The 20,157-nt window shown below is 50.1% G+C and overlaps 1 protein-coding gene across 2 annotated transcripts; it reads right to left on the reverse strand.

The window, feature by feature from the left end:
• Positions 1–1,500: 1,500 nt before the first annotated feature.
• etaa1a (ETAA1 activator of ATR kinase a) lies at positions 1,501–9,497 on the reverse strand. Of its 2 annotated transcripts, none has more exons than XM_023953700.2 (6): positions 8,706–9,497; positions 3,574–3,726; positions 3,443–3,513; positions 3,264–3,370; positions 2,035–3,032; positions 1,501–1,854 (listed from the first exon to the last, which is right to left on the reverse strand). In XM_023953700.2, the coding sequence occupies exons 1-6, from the start codon at positions 9,382–9,384 to the stop codon at positions 1,745–1,747; spliced, it is 2,118 nt and encodes a 705-aa protein (XP_023809468.1). In that variant the 5' UTR covers positions 9,385–9,497; the 3' UTR covers positions 1,501–1,744. The 2 variants fall into 2 exon arrangements, with proteins under 2 accessions (XP_023809468.1, XP_020556257.1); XM_020700598.3 differs by lacking the exon at positions 8,706–9,497 and adding an exon at positions 4,227–4,505.
• Between the last annotated feature and the right edge of the window lie 10,660 nt (positions 9,498–20,157).

The following is a 20,157-nucleotide window of genomic DNA, read 5'->3' on the forward strand; positions in this document are numbered from 1 at the left end:
AACGTCCGAGACTCTTATTTTGAAAGACACGCAGAGGCCAATGTCCAGACTCTTACTTTGAAAGACACGCAGAGACCGACGTCCAGACTCTTACTTTGAAAGACACGCAGAGACCAACGTCTTAGACTCTTATTTTGAAAGACACGCAGAGGCCGATGTCCAGACTCTTACTTTGAAAGACACGCAGAGACCGACGTCCGAGACTCTTATTTTGAAAGACACGCAGAGGCCAATGTCCAGACTCTTACTTTGAAAGACACGCAGAGACCGACGTCCAGACTCTTACTTTGAAAGACACGCAGAGACCAACGTCTTAGACTCTTATTTTGAAAGACACGCAGAGGCCGATGTCCAGACTCTTACTTTGAAAGACACGCAGAGACCGACGTCCGAGACTCTTATTTTGAAAGACACGCAGAGGCCAATGTCCAGACTCTTACTTTGAAAAACACGCAGAGGCCGATGTCCAGACTCTTACTTTGAAAGACACGCAGAGGCCGATGTCCAGACTCTTACTTTGAAAGACACGCAGAGACCAACGTCCGAGACTCTTATTTTGAAAGACACGCAGAGGCCAATGTCCAGACTCTTACTTTGAAAGACACGCAGAGACCGACGTCCAGACTCTTACTTTGAAAGACACGCAGAGACCAACGTCTTAGACTCTTATTTTGAAAGACACGCAGAGGCCGATGTCCAGACTCTTACTTTGAAAGACACGCAGAGACCGACGTCCGAGACTCTTACTTTGAAAGACACGCAGAGACCGACGTCCTTGACTCTTATTTTGAAAGAAACGCAGAGGCCGATGTCCAGACTCTTACTTTGAAAGACACGCAGAGACCGACGTCCGAGACTCTTATTTTGAAAGACACGCAGACACCGACGTCCTAGACTCTTACTTTGAAAGACACGCAGAGGCCGAAGTCCAGACTCTTACTTTGAAAGACACGCAGAGACCGACGTCCGAGACTCTTATTTTGAAAGACACGCAGACACCGACGTCCTAGACTCTTACTTTGAAAGACACGCAGAGACCGACGTCCAGACTCTTACTTTGAAAGACACGCAGAGACCAACGTCTTAGACTCTTATTTTGAAAGACACGCAGAGGCCGATGTCCAGACTCTTACTTTGAAAGACACGCAGAGACCGACGTCCGAGACTCTTACTTTGAAAGACACGCAGAGACCGACGTCCTTGACTCTTATTTTGAAAGAAACGCAGAGGCCGATGTCCAGACTCTTACTTTGAAAGACACGCAGAGACCGACGTCCGAGACTCTTATTTTGAAAGACACGCAGACACCGACGTCCTAGACTCTTACTTTGAAAGACACGCAGAGGCCGAAGTCCAGACTCTTACTTTGAAAGACACGCAGAGACCGACGTCCGAGACTCTTATTTGAAAGACACGCAGAGGCAGATGTCCAGACTCTTACTTTGAAAGACACGCAGACACCGACGTCCTAGACTCTTATTTTGAAAGACACGCAGAAGCAGACGTCAGATCAGATTTATTCATGTCTGTACAAAAAGTATTTCCCGCATGTGGAGGTCTTCGTCTCAGTCCCTCATCATGACACTCACACCGTCTGCTCAGCAGTGGAACAGACCACGCCCACTTCTGGGCCGCTTTGAGGAGGGGCTACATCAAAATTCATCACTGGCTCTGAAACGTCCAGAACCAGCAAAGCGCTGCCGGATCACCTCCCTCACCGGTTCTTCAGAGGTTCTGCTCGGGTTCAGTTTGGGTCAGAGTGGAGGTTCTGTGCAGCCCGTAGCCTCTGCCGACGCCGCTCCACAGCCCGCTGCTTCTTCAGCTCGATCTCCGCCGCTGAGCATTTCCCGCCACCTGCAGGAGGAAGTGACATCATCAGCCACATGAACCATGTAACAGAGAGACACCTGCAGCCACGGCAACACGATCACATGACCAGAAGGGCAGGACCCAGAGGTTCTGTCCAGGTTCACCGATCAGGATCAGAACCAAAGTGCGGGGCATGGATGTTGGTTTGTGTGTGTGTGTTCTTACTCGTCATGGAAACGGTGTTTTGGGCTCCTCCCTGTTGCCATGGCGACACAGACGCCCTCCCTGTGGATGTGGCTGCGGTGCTCGTCGGTACGGCGCCCTCCCCCGGACCGGAGGGGCTAGCAGCTGAAGTTTGGATTTGGTTGTCTTGGGTCCTGTGGGTCGGCTGCAGAACTGCTCTCTGGCGGTTCTGGATCTGGTTCTCCAGTTCGTCACAGACCTCACACAGCAGCTCGTCGTCAGCCGGATCATCCCAGACCGGTTCTGAGGAGAACAACAAGTCCAGATCCTCGTCCACGTCAGGAGGGCTTCTTTGGGAAGAAACCGGGTCAGGGTTCTTATGGACAACCTCACCAGGACAAGTTATCTGTTGGACCCCAAAACCCTGTGGTTCTGGCATGGTACTGATTGGACGGCACATCTGCTGAGGGACCACAGACCCGGACCGCTCCGTTCTCCAGACCTTCTGGTTTCTTCTCTCAGAGAAACCCGAGGTCCGGTCCAATCGGAACCAGGCTCTGGGTCTGGTGTTTTCCTTCTGGGCTCTGGGTCCCGGACCTGGCGTGTTCCCCTGACCCGGTGGGTTCTGGGTGGAACACAGCTGGGGCGTCATGAACATGTGCGGGTTCTGAGTCATCTCCAGAACCAAAGAGTCATTCAGCAAGTCGTCATTTTCCCAGTCGTCCTCAAATGCGTCGCGGGTCGAGGAGCTCCTGGAGGTCGCCGTGGAAACGGCTGCAGTGGTCAGAGTGGCAGGGTGAGGCTGAGGCGGTTCTGTTGACGGTACCGGCACCGGGCTCAGGCTCTGAGTTGGACAATCAAAGAGGAAGTCCAGGTCGTTGTCCAACTGTTGGTCCGGGTCCGTCCGAGCGTCCGCCGCCGGCTCCAAGTTCTGATGGTCGCTAAAGTCCAGGTCCCGGTCCGATAGAAGCCCCTCCTCCTGGTGGAACAGGTTCTGGTCGAACTGCTGGGCAAGCTTCAGCAGGACATCAGAGCTGGTTCTGATCCAAAACAGAACAGGAATTCAGCAGAACCACTCCAGAACATGCACATGATGAGTAAACCAAAGCAGGTCCAGAGGGTCCCCGCCCCTAATCATGGCTAACTCTTTAGGATAGGCCACACCCCCTAAATGGGCGGAGCTGTGTGACTCGTGCGCACTCCTGCTGAGTCTTGGGCCTCCGGGGGCCCACGTTCGGTTCTGGCATGGTTCTGCTTGGACTCAGACTCACCTCTTCTTCCTGGTTCTGGTAGCTGGAAGTTCAGGAGTGCAGGGGATGCTGGCGCTGTCACCAATCCACTGCTGCAGGCTCGGTTCTGAGGTCCGCGGCCGGCCGTGCTGCACAGGAAGCACAGTTACACCCACGTGCACGCCCACGTGCATGCCCACCAACGACCCGGCGGCACCGACCTTTGGGGCGATCCTGCTGACGATCTGGGAGATGCTGACGGTTCCGGCGGACTGCTTCCCGGGTCTCCGGCCTGCAGACAGAACCTGCAGCTCAGAACTCCACCCGTCCAGCTCCAGGTGCGACGGCTCACCTGGGCGTCGCGGTGCCGGCGAGGCGCCGTCCCAGACGATGTCCTGCTGGAAGTCCGAGTCGCTGACAGGAGACTCGGCGCTGGAAGCTGATGCGGGTTTGGGTCTGGGGATCCGGGTGGGAGTCTTGAATTCTGGGAGAAGTTCTGCTCGACCTGTCAGAAAAGGAGGGTGCTGATGAGTTTACTGACCGGATGGTCCTGACCCGTTTGTGGCCGTCTTTGGGAAGACGTGACAGAAGGTTCTATGGGGTCCATCTGTAGTGGATCCTGGTTGGTTCTGTTGTTGGACGTGTCCGCTCGGCGCTGGTTGGTCCGTCGTTGGACCGGGAGTTCTGAAGAACAAACCTGGAGGAGAATCTGGACCGGGTTTCAGGGTTCCTGTCTGGAGGAGAACCCGAACTCCACAGAACATCGTCATGACCCGCTGAAGAACCGGAGAGTTCTACTTTTGGACCCGGATGTTCCTCAGAGCTTTGAGGACACTGAGGGGGGGTTGGACCTTCCGGTACCAAAGGATCTGTGGACCTCATGACGTCATTCGTCTCCATAAATGACGTTTCAAAGCTTCGACCAGCAGGAACGAAAAAGCTCAGAGAACCTTCTGAGGGGCAGAAGGAGAATCGGAACCGACTGGATCCCGCGCGCCTCCTCACCTCGGCTCCGCGGGGACTCCGCCTGTCTGGAGCTCCGGCTCAGCCGGTTCGCGCGCGGCGGTTTCGCGCCCGGTTCCGGCGGGGAGCAGAACCGGTGCCGCTCCTCGGTCATGGAGACCCGGTGAGGAGAACCGAGACCGAACCGAATTCAGCTTTTAAGGCGGACCGAAAGAACAGAGTTCGAAATTCCCACCATGTTTTCTTCTACCCAGAATGCTTTTCGGTGGCGCGTTTACTGTCACATAGCGGCGCGGAAAAAGCAGCTTCGTAAACACTTTTTAAAATAGAAAAGTGTGGCAGACATGAAGCAGACAGTGACGTGAGGCGCAGATCTCCACAGAAACACATGTCTCCATGTAGAAAACAGAGAAATCTCTCAGCATAAGTTCCATTTCCAGGTCATCTGGATCAGGAACTATTCTGGAGCAGATCGATGTCATCAAGAAAGATTTGAGTTCATGAGGATCAATAGAATCTGACTTCATTTTAGAAACACAACATTCAGACCATCTTTGCTCCATTTTTGGAGGAAAATGATATTTTCCTAAAATCAGGAAGATTTTCACTAAAGTTGTTGTTTCTGTGGAGAATTTACTGTTAGAGAACAGAATATGTTATTCTGGGAATTGATGATGATTATTATGGGATGTTGTTCATTATTGGATGATTATTATGGGATGATGATCATTATTGGGTGATTATTATTATGGGATGTTCATTATTGGATGATGATTATTATTGGATGTTGTTCATTATGGGATGTTGTTCATTATTGGATGATGATTATTATTGGATGATTATTATGGGATGTTGATTATTATTGGATGTTGTTCATTTTCTTACTGATCCAGAATCTTTGGATCTCTGACATGAAGAAACGTTTCTGGTTGTTTCTGTATGACAGAAATCACACGGATCAACCTCAAATCTTCTCCTCAGCGTCTCTGCTGATGGATAATCATTGTTTCTCATTCTGAACTGCATTTCTTTCATCTTGGGGACTACGGGTCATTTGATGAATGTCCATGTTGAGCACCTGATGTGACTGACAGGTGTCTCAGTTATTTTATGTTTCACTTCTCTGTTAAAGTCCTGGTATAATTGACCTGTAATGGATTTGTTTAGATGTTTATTATCACATATTTTCAGTAAGTTTTGCTTCACTAATTACTAAATTTGGTAGTTTAACTTGAACTCACTCCACCTTCTTCTCTTCTGTCGGCTTTTCATAAACTCATTCAGGTGCAGAATAAACTAGCAATTAGTCTGGAAAGAGTCAAATATTTACAGCAATATATTCACCTTTTAATTGATGTTACATTTATTATTATCAAATAAATGATAGGTTAGGAGCTAAACATTAAATTAATATATTCGTTTACAAACTAAATGTTTAGTTTGCAAAAAAACACTTTAAATTGGTCAAATTAAAGTTAAATATGCATATTAAAATATTTATTTTTCAACTAAACATTCAAGCTTTATAAATAAATATGTATTCACTAAAATTAACTCCAAATTAAACATTTAGTCAGGAGTTAAGTGTTGAACAGAGACGGGTCTGTAGAGCCCCCCCCCCTTTACCAAACAGCAGCAGGTTGGACGTCAAGTCAAGTCAACTTTATTTATAAAGCGCTTTTAAAACAGCAGAAGCTGACCAAAGTGCTTAACAATGCAGAATAAAACAAAACAACAAACTAAAACAGAATAAAATCAATAAGAAATCGATACATTAAATAAAAATACATAAAACCAATAAAAATAAATTTATAAAACCAATAAAAACATCAACTCATACTGAGTTAAAAGCCAGGGAGAAAAGGTGAGTTTTTAACTTGGATTTAAAATCATTCAGTGAACGGGCCTTCCTAACCTGCATAGGGAGTGCATTCCACAAGCTGGGGCCAGCAACAGCAAATGCTCTATCCCCTCTGAGTTTCCGCCGTGTCCTTGGCACATCTAGGAGCAGCTGGTCAGCTGATCTAAGTGAGCGGGAAGGGAAATGCAGGTGTAGCAGCTCAGAGAGGTAGGGCGGAGCCAGACCATTTAAAGACTTAAAAACAAATAAAAGAATTTTAAAACGAACTCTAAAATGGACAGGCAGCCAGTGGAGAGAAGCCAGAACTGGTGTGATATGCTCTCTCTTCCATGTTCCAGTTAACAAGTGTGCAGCAGCGTTCTGCACCAGCTGGAGACGGGACAAGGATGAGTGAGGGGTACCAAAGTAAAGGGAGTTACAGTAATCCAGCCGAGTTGTAACAAAGGCGTGGATTACTGTCTCAAAGTGCTTTCTTGATAAAAATGATTTGACTTTGGCAAGCTGCCTTAACTGAAAGAAGCTGGATCTCACCACCGAACTGATCTGCCTGTCCAAATTAAAACCAGTGTCCATCTTCACTCCTAAATTTGTGACTGTGGATTTCACCGATTGAGTGAGAGAGCCCAGAGCTATAGGGTGTGACTCACTGTTGCCACTGGGACCAAAGACAATCACCTCTGTGTTTTCGTCATTGAGGTGGAGAAAATTTAAGAGCCATCCAGATTTTCAATTCCTCCAAGCACTTAATTAAAGGGCTGATGGAGTGGGCATCCTTCTTTGTTATTGGGACGTATATCTGGGTATCATCCGCATAGCAATGAAAAGCACAGTTATGCTTTCTAAGAATGGAACCCAGGGGGAGTAAGTAAAGAGAGAAAAGCATAGACCCAAGGACTGAACCCTGCGGGACCCCATACAGTAGAGGAGCAGAGGAAGATTGAACATTATTGAGGTTTACACAAAATGTTCTATCTTCTAGATATGACCTGAACCACTGCAGAGCAGTGCCACGGATGCCTACAAGTTGCTGTAACCGGGAGATCAAGATGTTGTGATCCAGTGTGTCGAAGGCAGCTGTAAGATCCAGTAGTACCAGAACCACATGGTCCCCAGCATCTGTAGCTAAGAGGATGTCGTTAAACACCCTAAGCAGAGCTGACTCGGTGCTGTGTAGAGATTTGAAGCCAGACTGGAAAACCTCAAGGTTGCCATTTTCATCTAAAAAATCCTTCAATTGAACATACACAATTTTTTCCAGAATCTTTGAGAGGAAAGGAAGTTTAGAAATGGGTCTAAAATTGGACAGCACAGAGGGATCCAGGTTAGGCTTCTTTATCAATGGCTGTACTGTAGCATGTTTACAGTTTCTAGGAAACACACCAGAGGAAAGGCTGCCGTTTACAACAGCAAGAACTGCAGGTCCCAGAGTAGTGATAACCTCTTTAAATAATCGGGGTGGAATCGCATCAGAGGGGGAACCTGAGGGCTTCAGGTGTTTCACAGTCTCATATAAAACAGACAGAGTCACTGGTTCAAACTGGTCAAAGGTTACAGGGCAGGACACAACAACAGAGGGGTCAAATCCAGGTGGTGATATGAGGGCCCTGACATTATTCACCTTGTCCACAAAAAACCTAAGGAAGGTTTCACATGTCTCCAGCGTAGGTTGGACATAGACAGACTTGGGGGCGTTGAGAGCTGCATCTATGGTGCTAAACAGGACACGGGGCTTGTGTCGGTTTAACAGGATAACATTTGACAGATGTTCCCTTTTTGCCCCTTTTTTACAGTAGCCTGATAATGACACCAGCTGGCCTTCAACATCTGTAGTGACACCTGTAGCTTGTCCTTTTTAAACTTCCGTTCAGCTTTTCTGCACTCACGTCTAGCAGCACGAGTTACGTTGTTCAACCACGGCTCAGTTTTAACTTTTGGCTGCCTGGATTTAAGTGGAACCACTGCATCCAGTACTGTCAGGCAGGTGGAGTGTAACCAGGAGCTGAGCTCATCTGTACTAGAACATGTGGACTGAGGGATGACACTGGTTTGATTAAAAGAAGAAGAGAAAAGAGCTGCAGTGGAAGGTTTGATGATACGGACCCACCGAGCCGGAGCTGGAGGCCTACAGGGGCTACAGGGCAGAGTGATGTCAAATAAAACAGGCATATGATCTGAAAACACTGCATCACATATCACCAGGTTAGAAACAGAGAGTCCATATGTTAGCACCAGATCAAGTGTGTGTCCACGTTCCTGCGTGGGTTCAGACACATGCTGAACAAGATTAAAAGAGTCAATAAGACTTAAAAAGTCCTTAGACATTGTATGGTCTGGACAGCACACATGTATATTAAAATCTCCAACAATAAGAACTCGGTCATATTTAAGCAGGATTTCAGCCAGCAGCCCAGAGAATTCATTTAAGAAGTCCTTGTTGTATTTTGGTGGACGATAAACCACAGCACACAGCACCGGTGGAGAGCAGCCCAGTTCAAAAAGTTCAAGTTCAAAGCTGGACAAAGAGACCAGCAGAGACGGAGGGAGACATTTATATGCAGATTTATAAATGGTGGCGATTCCTCCTCCTCGGCCTGATGTGCGCGGGGAGTTGAAATAATCACAGTCCGGCGGTAAAAGTTCAGAAAACGCGCTGGACTCACCGACGTTCAGCCACGTCTCCGTCAGACAAAGGAAATCCAAGCCCTGAGAGGCGAAAAAATCCTTCAGGATGAAAGTTTTGTTTGCCAGGGACCTAGTGTTCACCAGGCCAAATCTGGCGGGGGGTGGTGGGGCCGGGGTGTTGATGGTCCGGCTGGCCCGGGGGAGCGGCCGTAAGCTCTCCAGGTTCACCCCGCGCTGCCTGGGGCGAGGAGAACAGGGACCGCGAGGCTGGAACAGCTGCTCTGAGCCGGCGACAGGTAACAGCCAGGTGCTGACAGGCTCCAATGAGCGCCGGGAAGGAAAGAGTCGATGAACCGGTCCAAAGTCATCCAACGAGGCCACCGCAGAGCGCCTCAGACAGGTCGTCAGCATCCGCTTCAGATTCGCCAGCTTACCCCCGCGTTTTCCCCGATAACGACGACGACGGCGTTTCCTCCGCTGAAACGTCACTGAGGTGCGGCACAGGTAGACAGGCACCTCGGACAGCAACGGGTGCGGCGTCTCCTGACCATCGTGTCTAAACTGCACCAGCTTTGGTGGAAAACAGCTCAGATCCAGGAGCGTTTGGCGATCATACACCAGTAAAGAGTTGATGTTTTTAATGACAGTTGTCAGAAGTAGCACAAACACAAACAAAAATACCGCTGACAGACGGCAGGCCGTGCACACAGGCGCCATCTCTCATCCAGCATGTTGGACGTCTTTCATCCAGCAGGTTGGACGTCTTTCATCCAGCAGGTTGGACGTCTTTCATCCAGCAGGTTGGACGTCTTTCATCCAGCAGGTTGGACGTCTTTCATCCAGCAGGTTGGACGTCTTTCATCCAGCAGGTTGGACGTCTTTCATCCAGCAGGTTGGACGTCTTTCATCCAGCAGGTTGGACGTCTTTCATCCAGCAGGTTGGACGTCTTTCATCCAGCAGGTTGGACGTCTTTCATCCAGCAGGTTGGACGTCTTTCATCCAGCAGGTTGGACGTCTCTCATCCAGCATGTTGGACGTCTTTCATCCAGCAGGTTGGACGTCTTTCATCCAGCAGGTTGGACGTCTTTCATCCAGCAGGTTGGACGTCTTTCATCCAGCAGGTTGGACGTCTTTCATCCAGCAGGTTGGACGTCTTTCATCCAGCAGGTTGGACGTCTCTCATCCAGCATGTTGGACGTCTTTCATCCAGCAGGTTGGACGTCTTTCATCCAGCAGGTTGGACGTCTTTCATCCAGCAGGTTGGACGTCTTTCATCCAGCAGGTTGGACGTCTTTCATCCAGCAGGTTGGATGTCTTTCATCCAGCAGGTTGGACGTCTCTCATCCAGCAGGTTGGACGTCTCTCATCCAGCATGTTGGATGTCTTTCATCCAGCAGGTTGGACGTCTTTCATCCAACAGGTTGGACGTCTTTCATCCAGCTGGTTGGACGTCTTTCATCCAGCAGGTTGGACGTCTTTCATCCAGCAGGTTGGACGTCTTTCATCCAGCAGGTTGGACGTCTTTTATCCAGCAGGTTGGACGTCTTTCATCCAGCAGGTTGGACGTCTCTCATCCAGCAGGTTGGACGTCTCTCATCCAGCATGTTGGACGTCTTTCATCCAGCAGGTTGGACGTCTTTCATCCAGCAGGTTGGATGTCTTTCATCCAGCAGGTTGGACGTCTCTCATCCAGCATGTTGGATGTCTTTCATCCAGCAGGTTGGACGTCTTTCATCCAACAGGTTGGACGTCTTTCATCCAGCTGGTTGGACGTCTTTCATCCAGCAGGTTGGACGTCTTTCATCCAGCAGGTTGGACGTCTTTCATCCAGCAGGTTGGATGTCTTTCATCCAGCAGGTTGGACGTCTCTCATCCAGCAGGTTGGATGTCTTTCATCCAGCAGGTTGGACGTCTTTCATCCAACAGGTTGGACGTCTTTCATCCAGCAGGTTGGACGTCTTTCATCCAACAGGTTGGACGTCTTTCATCCAGCTGGTTGGACGTCTTTCATCCAGCAGGTTGGACGTCTTTCATCCAGCAGGTTGGACGTCTTTCATCCAGCAGGTTGGACGTCTTTCATCCAGCAGGTTGGACGTCTTTCATCCAGCAGGTTGGACGTCTTTCATCCAGCAGGTTGGACGAATCTCATCCAGCATGTTGGACGTCTTTCATCCAGCAGGTTGGACGTCTTTCATCCAGCAGGTTGGACGTCTTTCATCCAGCAGGTTGGACGTCTTTCATCCAGCAGGTTGGACGTCTTTCATCCAGCAGGTTGGACGTCTTTCATCCAGCAGGTTGGACGTCTCTCATCCAGCAGGTTGGACGTCTCTCATCCAGCATGTTGGATGTCTTTCATCCAGCAGGTTGGACGTCTTTCATCCAACAGGTTGGACGTCTTTCATCCAGCTGGTTGGACGTCTTTCATCCAGCAGGTTGGACGTCTTTCATCCAGCAGGTTGGACGTCTTTCATCCAGCAGGTTGGACGTCTTTTATCCAGCAGGTTGGACGTCTTTCATCCAGCAGGTTGGACGTCTCTCATCCAGCAGGTTGGACGTCTCTCATCCAGCATGTTGGACGTCTTTCATCCAGCAGGTTGGACGTCTTTCATCCAGCAGGTTGGATGTCTTTCATCCAGCAGGTTGGACGTCTCTCATCCAGCATGTTGGATGTCTTTCATCCAGCAGGTTGGACGTCTTTCATCCAACAGGTTGGACGTCTTTCATCCAGCTGGTTGGACGTCTTTCATCCAGCAGGTTGGACGTCTTTCATCCAGCAGGTTGGATGTCTTTCATCCAGCAGGTTGGACGTCTTTCATCCAGCAGGTTGGACGTCTTTCATCCAACAGGTTGGATGTCTTTCATCCAGCAGGTTGGACGTCTTTCATCCAGCAGGTTGGACGTCTTTCATCCAGCAGGTTGGACGTCTTTCATCCAGCAGGTTGGACGTCTCTCATCCAGCATGTTGGACGTCTTTCATCCAGCAGGTTGGACGTCTTTCATCCAACAGGTTGGATGTCTTTCATCCAGCAGGTTGGACGTCTTTCATCCAGCAGGTTGGACGTCTCTCATCCAGCATGTTGGACGTCTTTCATCCAGCAGGTTGGACGTCTTTCATCCAGCAGGTTGGACGTCTCTCATCCAGCAGGTTGGACGTCTTTCATCCAGCAGGTTGGACGTCTTTCATCCAGCAGGTTGGACGTCTTTCATCCAGCAGGTTGGACGTCTCTCATCCAGCATGTTGGACGTCTCTCATCCAGCATGTTGGATGTCTTTCATCCAGCAGGTTGGACGTCTTTCATCCAACAGGTTGGACGTCTTTCATCCAGCAGGTTGGACGTCTTTCATCCAGCAGGTTGGATGTCTTTCATCCAGCATGTTGGACGTCTTTCATCCAGCATGTTGGACGTCTTTCATCCAGCAGGTTGGACGTCTTTCATCCAGCAGGTTGGACGTCTTTCATCCAGCAGGTTGGACGTCTTTCATCCAGCATGTTGGACGTCTTTCATCCAGCAGGTTGGACGTCTTTCATCCAGCAGGTTGAACGTCTTTCATCCAGCATGTTGGACGTCTCTCATCCAGCATGTTGGACGTCTCTCATCCAGCAGGTTGGACGTCTTTCATCCAGCAGGTTGGACGTCTTTCATCCAGCATGTTGGACGTCTTTCATCCAGCATGTTGGACGTCTTTCATCCAGCATGTTGGACGTCTTTCATCCAGCAGGTTGGACGTCTTTCATCCAGCAGGTTGGACGTCTTTCATCCAGCAGGTTGGACGTCTTTCATCCAGCATGTTGGACGTCTTTCATCCAGCAGGTTGGACGTCTTTCATCCAGCATGTTGGACGTCTTTCATCCAGCAGGTTGGACGTCTTTCATCCAGCATGTTGGACGTCTTTCATCCAGCATGTTGGACGTCTTTCATCCAGCATGTTGGACGTCTTTCATCCAGCATGTTGGACGTCTTTCATCCAGCATGTTGGACGTCTTTCATCCAGCAGGTTGGACGTCTTTCATCCAGCAGGTTGGATGTCTTTCATCCAGCAGGTTGGACGTCTTTCATCCAGCAGGTTGGACGTCTTTCATCCAGCAGGTTGGATGTCTTTCATCCAGCAGGTTGGACGTCTTTCATCCAGCAGGTTGGACGTTTTTCATCCAGCAGGTTGGACGTCTTTCATCCAGCAGGTTGGACGTCTTTCATCCAGCAGGTTGGACGTCTTTCATCCAGCAGGTTGGACGTCTTTCATCCAGCAGGTTGGACGTCTTTCATCCAGCAGGTTGGACGTCTTTCATCCAGCAGGTTGGACGTCTTTCATCCAGCAGGTTGGACGTCTTTCATCCAGCAGGTTGGACGTCTTTCATCCAGCAGGTTGGATGTCTTTCATCCAGCAGGTTGGACGTCTTTCATCCAGCATGTTGGACGTCTTTCATCCAGCATGTTGGACGTCTTTCATCCAGCAGGTTGGACGTCTTTCATCCAGCAGGTTGGACGTCTTTCATCCAGCAGGTTGGACGTCTTTCATCCAGCATGTTGGACGTCTTTCATCCAGCAGGTTGGACGTCTTTCATCCAGCAGGTTGGACGTCTTTCATCCAGCATGTTGGACGTCTTTCATCCAGCATGTTGGACGTCTTTCATCCAGCATGTTGGACGTCTTTCATCCAGCAGGTTGGACGTCTTTCATCCAGCAGGTTGGACGTCTTTCATCCAGCATGTTGGACGTCTTTCATCCAGCAGGTTGGACGTCTTTCATCCAGCATGTTGGACGTCTTTCATCCAGCAGGTTGGACGTCTTTCATCCAGCATGTTGGACGTCTTTCATCCAGCAGGTTGGACGTCTTTCATCCAGCAGGTTGGACGTCTTTCATCCAGCAGGTTGGACGTCTTTCATCCAGCAGGTTGGACGTCTTTCATCCAGCAGGTTGGATGTCTTTCATCCAGCAGGTTGGATGTCTTTCATCCAGCAGGTTGGACGTCTTTCATCCAGCAGGTTGGACGTCTTTCATCCAGCAGGTTGGACGTCTTTCATCCAGCAGGTTGGACGTCTTTCATCCAGCAGGTTGGACGTCTTTCATCCAGCAGGTTGGACGTCTTTCATCCAGCAGGTTGGATGTCTTTCATCCAGCAGGTTGGACGTCTCTCATCCAGCATGTTGGATGTCTTTCATCCAGCAGGTTGGATGTCTTTCATCCAGCAGGTTGGATGTCTTTCATCCAGCAGGTTGGACGTCTCTCATCCAGCAGGTTGGACGTCTCTCATCCAGCAGGTTGGACGTCTTTCATCCAGCAGGTTGGACGTCTTTCATCCAGCAGGTTGGACGTCTTTCATCCAGCAGGTTGGACGTCTTTCATCCAGCATGTTGGACGTCTTTCATCCAGCAGGTTGGACGTCTTTCATCCAGCAGGTTGGACGTCTTTCATCCAGCAGGTTGGATGTCTTTCATCCAGCAGGTTGGACGTCTTTCATCCAGCAGGTTGGACGTCTTTCATCCAGCAGGTTGGACGTCTTTCATCCAGCAGGTTGGACGTCTTTCATCCAGCAGGTTGGACGTCTTTCATCCAGCAGGTTGGACGTCTTTCATCCAGCAGGTTGGACGTCTTTCATCCAGCAGGTTGGACGTCTCTCATCCAGCAGGTTGGACGTCTTTCATCCAGCAGGTTGGACGTCTTTCATCCAGCAGGTTGGACGTCTTTCATCCAGCAGGTTGGACGTCTCTCATCCAGCATGTTGGATGTCTTTCATCCAGCAGGTTGGACGTCTTTCATCCAGCAGGTTGGACGTCTTTCATCCAGCAGGTTGGACGTCTTTCATCCAGCAGGTTGGACGTCTTTCATCCAGCAGGTTGGACGTCTTTCATCCAGCAGGTTGGACGTCTTTCATCCAGCAGGTTGGACGTCTTTCATCCAGCAGGTTGGACGTCTTTCATCCAGCAGGTTGGACGTCTTTCATCCAGCAGGTTGGACGTCTTTCATCCAGCAGGTTGGACGTCTTTCATCCAGCAGGTTGGACGTCTTTCATCCAGCAGGTTGGACGTCTTTCATCCAGCAGGTTGGACGTCTCTCATCCAGCATGTTGGACGTCTTTCATCCAGCAGGTTGGACGTCTTTCATCCAGCAGGTTGGACGTCTTTCATCCAGCAGGTTGGACGTCTTTCATCCAGCAGGTTGGACGTCTTTCATCCAGCAGGTTGGACGTCTCTCATCCAGCATGTTGGACGTCTTTCATCCAGCAGGTTGGACGTCTTTCATCCAGCAGGTTGGACGTCTTTCATCCAGCAGGTTGGACGTCTTTCATCCAGCAGGTTGGACGTCTTTCATCCAGCAGGTTGGATGTCTTTCATCCAGCAGGTTGGACGTCTCTCATCCAGCAGGTTGGACGTCTCTCATCCAGCATGTTGGATGTCTTTCATCCAGCAGGTTGGACGTCTTTCATCCAACAGGTTGGACGTCTTTCATCCAGCTGGTTGGACGTCTTTCATCCAGCAGGTTGGACGTCTTTCATCCAGCAGGTTGGACGTCTTTCATCCAGCAGGTTGGACGTCTTTTATCCAGCAGGTTGGACGTCTTTCATCCAGCAGGTTGGACGTCTCTCATCCAGCAGGTTGGACGTCTCTCATCCAGCATGTTGGACGTCTTTCATCCAGCAGGTTGGACGTCTTTCATCCAGCAGGTTGGATGTCTTTCATCCAGCAGGTTGGACGTCTCTCATCCAGCATGTTGGATGTCTTTCATCCAGCAGGTTGGACGTCTTTCATCCAACAGGTTGGACGTCTTTCATCCAGCTGGTTGGACGTCTTTCATCCAGCAGGTTGGACGTCTTTCATCCAGCAGGTTGGACGTCTTTCATCCAGCAGGTTGGATGTCTTTCATCCAGCAGGTTGGACGTCTCTCATCCAGCAGGTTGGATGTCTTTCATCCAGCAGGTTGGACGTCTTTCATCCAACAGGTTGGACGTCTTTCATCCAGCAGGTTGGACGTCTTTCATCCAACAGGTTGGACGTCTTTCATCCAGCTGGTTGGACGTCTTTCATCCAGCAGGTTGGACGTCTTTCATCCAGCAGGTTGGACGTCTTTCATCCAGCAGGTTGGACGTCTTTCATCCAGCAGGTTGGACGTCTTTCATCCAGCAGGTTGGACGTCTTTCATCCAGCAGGTTGGACGTCTTTCATCCAGCAGGTTGGACGTCTCTCATCCAGCATGTTGGACGTCTTTCATCCAGCAGGTTGGACGTCTTTCATCCAGCAGGTTGGACGTCTTTCATCCAGCAGGTTGGACGTCTTTCATCCAGCAGGTTGGACGTCTTTCATCCAGCAGGTTGGACGTCTTTCATCCAGCAGGTTGGACGTCTCTCATCCAGCAGGTTGGACGTCTCTCATCCAGCATGTTGGATGTCTTTCATCCAGCAGGTTGGACGTCTTTCATCCAACAGGTTGGACGTCTTTCATCCAGCTGGTTGGACGTCTTTCATCCAGCAGGTTGGACGTCTTTCATCCAGCAGGTTGGACGTCTTTCATCCAGCAGGTTGGACGTCTTTTATCCAGCAGGTTGGACGTCTTTCATCCAGCAGGTTGGACGTCTCTCATCCAGCAGGTTGGACGTCTCTCATCCAGCATGTTGGACGTCTTTCATCCAGCAGGTTGGACGTCTTTCATCCAGCAGGTTGGATGTCTTTCATCCAGCAGGTTGGACGTCTCTCATCCAGCATGTTGGATGTCTTTCATCCAGCAGGTTGGACGTCTTTCATCCAACAGGTTGGACGTCTTTCATCCAGCTGGTTGGACGTCTTTCATCCAGCAGGTTGGACGTCTTTCATCCAGCAGGTTGGATGTCTTTCATCCAGCAGGTTGGACGTCTTTCATCCAGCAGGTTGGACGTCTTTCATCCAACAGGTTGGATGTCTTTCATCCAGCAGGTTGGACGTCTTTCATCCAGCAGGTTGGACGTCTTTCATCCAGCAGGTTGGACGTCTTTCATCCAGCAGGTTGGACGTCTCTCATCCAGCATGTTGGACGTCTTTCATCCAGCAGGTTGGACGTCTTTCATCCAACAGGTTGGATGTCTTTCATCCAGCAGGTTGGACGTCTTTCATCCAGCAGGTTGGACGTCTCTCATCCAGCATGTTGGACGTCTTTCATCCAGCAGGTTGGACGTCTTTCATCCAGCAGGTTGGACGTCTCTCATCCAGCAGGTTGGACGTCTTTCATCCAGCAGGTTGGACGTCTTTCATCCAGCAGGTTGGACGTCTTTCATCCAGCAGGTTGGACGTCTCTCATCCAGCATGTTGGACGTCTCTCATCCAGCATGTTGGATGTCTTTCATCCAGCAGGTTGGACGTCTTTCATCCAACAGGTTGGACGTCTTTCATCCAGCAGGTTGGACGTCTTTCATCCAGCAGGTTGGACGTCTTTCATCCAGCATGTTGGACGTCTTTCATCCAGCATGTTGGACGTCTTTCATCCAGCAGGTTGGACGTCTTTCATCCAGCAGGTTGGACGTCTTTCATCCAGCAGGTTGGACGTCTTTCATCCAGCATGTTGGACGTCTTTCATCCAGCAGGTTGGACGTCTTTCATCCAGCAGGTTGAACGTCTTTCATCCAGCATGTTGGACGTCTCTCATCCAGCATGTTGGACGTCTCTCATCCAGCAGGTTGGACGTCTTTCATCCAGCAGGTTGGACGTCTTTCATCCAGCATGTTGGACGTCTTTCATCCAGCATGTTGGACGTCTTTCATCCAGCATGTTGGACGTCTTTCATCCAGCAGGTTGGACGTCTTTCATCCAGCAGGTTGGACGTCTTTCATCCAGCAGGTTGGACGTCTTTCATCCAGCATGTTGGACGTCTTTCATCCAGCAGGTTGGACGTCTTTCATCCAGCATGTTGGACGTCTTTCATCCAGCAGGTTGGACGTCTTTCATCCAGCAGGTTGGACGTCTTTCATCCAGCATGTTGGACGTCTTTCATCCAGCATGTTGGACGTCTTTCATCCAGCATGTTGGACGTCTTTCATCCAGCATGTTGGACGTCTTTCATCCAGCATGTTGGACGTCTTTCATCCAGCAGGTTGGACGTCTTTCATCCAGCAGGTTGGATGTCTTTCATCCAGCAGGTTGGACGTCTTTCATCCAGCAGGTTGGACGTCTTTCATCCAGCAGGTTGGATGTCTTTCATCCAGCAGGTTGGACGTCTTTCATCCAGCAGGTTGGACGTTTTTCATCCAGCAGGTTGGACGTCTTTCATCCAGCAGGTTGGACGTCTTTCATCCAGCAGGTTGGACGTCTTTCATCCAGCAGGTTGGACGTCTTTCATCCAGCAGGTTGGACGTCTTTCATCCAGCAGGTTGGACGTCTTTCATCCAGCAGGTTGGACGTCTTTCATCCAGCAGGTTGGACGTCTTTCATCCAGCAGGTTGGACGTCTTTCATCCAGCAGGTTGGACGTCTTTCATCCAGCAGGTTGGACGTCTTTCATCCAGCATGTTGGACGTCTTTCATCCAGCATGTTGGACGTCTTTCATCCAGCAGGTTGGACGTCTTTCATCCAGCAGGTTGGACGTCTTTCATCCAGCAGGTTGGACGTCTTTCATCCAGCATGTTGGACGTCTTTCATCCAGCAGGTTGGACGTCTTTCATCCAGCAGGTTGGACGTCTTTCATCCAGCATGTTGGACGTCTTTCATCCAGCATGTTGGACGTCTTTCATCCAGCATGTTGGACGTCTTTCATCCAGCAGGTTGGACGTCTTTCATCCAGCAGGTTGGACGTCTTTCATCCAGCATGTTGGACGTCTTTCATCCAGCAGGTTGGACGTCTTTCATCCAGCATGTTGGACGTCTTTCATCCAGCAGGTTGGACGTCTTTCATCCAGCATGTTGGACGTCTTTCATCCAGCAGGTTGGACGTCTTTCATCCAGCAGGTTGGACGTCTTTCATCCAGCAGGTTGGACGTCTTTCATCCAGCAGGTTGGACGTCTTTCATCCAGCAGGTTGGATGTCTTTCATCCAGCAGGTTGGATGTCTTTCATCCAGCAGGTTGGACGTCTTTCATCCAGCAGGTTGGACGTCTTTCATCCAGCAGGTTGGACGTCTTTCATCCAGCAGGTTGGACGTCTTTCATCCAGCAGGTTGGACGTCTTTCATCCAGCAGGTTGGACGTCTTTCATCCAGCAGGTTGGATGTCTTTCATCCAGCAGGTTGGACGTCTCTCATCCAGCAGGTTGGATGTCTTTCATCCAGCAGGTTGGATGTCTTTCATCCAGCAGGTTGGATGTCTTTCATCCAGCAGGTTGGACGTCTCTCATCCAGCAGGTTGGACGTCTCTCATCCAGCAGGTTGGACGTCTTTCATCCAGCAGGTTGGACGTCTTTCATCCAGCAGGTTGGACGTCTTTCATCCAGCAGGTTGGACGTCTTTCATCCAGCATGTTGGACGTCTTTCATCCAGCAGGTTGGACGTCTTTCATCCAGCAGGTTGGACGTCTTTCATCCAGCAGGTTGGATGTCTTTCATCCAGCAGGTTGGACGTCTTTCATCCAGCAGGTTGGACGTCTTTCATCCAGCAGGTTGGACGTCTTTCATCCAGCAGGTTGGACGTCTTTCATCCAGCAGGTTGGACGTCTTTCATCCAGCAGGTTGGACGTCTTTCATCCAGCAGGTTGGACGTCTTTCATCCAGCAGGTTGGACGTCTCTCATCCAGCAGGTTGGACGTCTTTCATCCAGCAGGTTGGACGTCTTTCATCCAGCAGGTTGGACGTCTTTCATCCAGCAGGTTGGACGTCTCTCATCCAGCATGTTGGATGTCTTTCATCCAGCAGGTTGGACGTCTTTCATCCAGCAGGTTGGACGTCTTTCATCCAGCAGGTTGAACGTCTTTCATCCAGCAGGTTGGACGTCTCTCATCCAGCATGTTGGACGTCTTTCATCCAGCAGGTTGGACGTCTTTCATCCAGCAGGTTGGACGTCTTTCATCCAGCAGGTTGGACGTCTTTCATCCAGCAGGTTGGACGTCTTTCATCCAGCATGTTGGACGTCTTTCATCCAGCAGGTTGGACGTCTTTCATCCAGCAGGTTGGACGTCTTTCATCCAGCAGGTTGGACGTCTTTCATCCAGCATGTTGGACGTCTTTCATCCAGCAGGTTGGACGTCTTTCATCCAGCATGTTGGACGTCTTTCATCCAGCATGTTGGACGTCTTTCATCCAGCAGGTTGGACGTCTTTCATCCAGCAGGTTGGACGTCTTTCATCCAGCAGGTTGGACGTCTTTCATCCAGCAGGTTGGACGTCTCTCATCCAGCATGTTGGATGTCTTTCATCCAGCAGGTTGGACGTCTTTCATCCAGCAGGTTGGACGTCTTTCATCCAGCAGGTTGGACGTCTCTCATCCAGCAGGTTGGATGTCTTTCATCCAGCAGGTTGGACGTCTTTCATCCAGCAGGTTGGACGTCTTTCATCCAGCAGGTTGGACGTCTTTCATCCAGCAGGTTGGACGTCTTTCATCC

Source organism: Oryzias latipes, chromosome 1 (genome assembly GCF_053564925.1).
Source record: "Oryzias latipes strain Hd-rR chromosome 1, Olatipes_Hd-rR_3.1".
NCBI lineage: Eukaryota > Metazoa > Chordata > Actinopteri > Beloniformes > Adrianichthyidae > Oryzias > Oryzias latipes.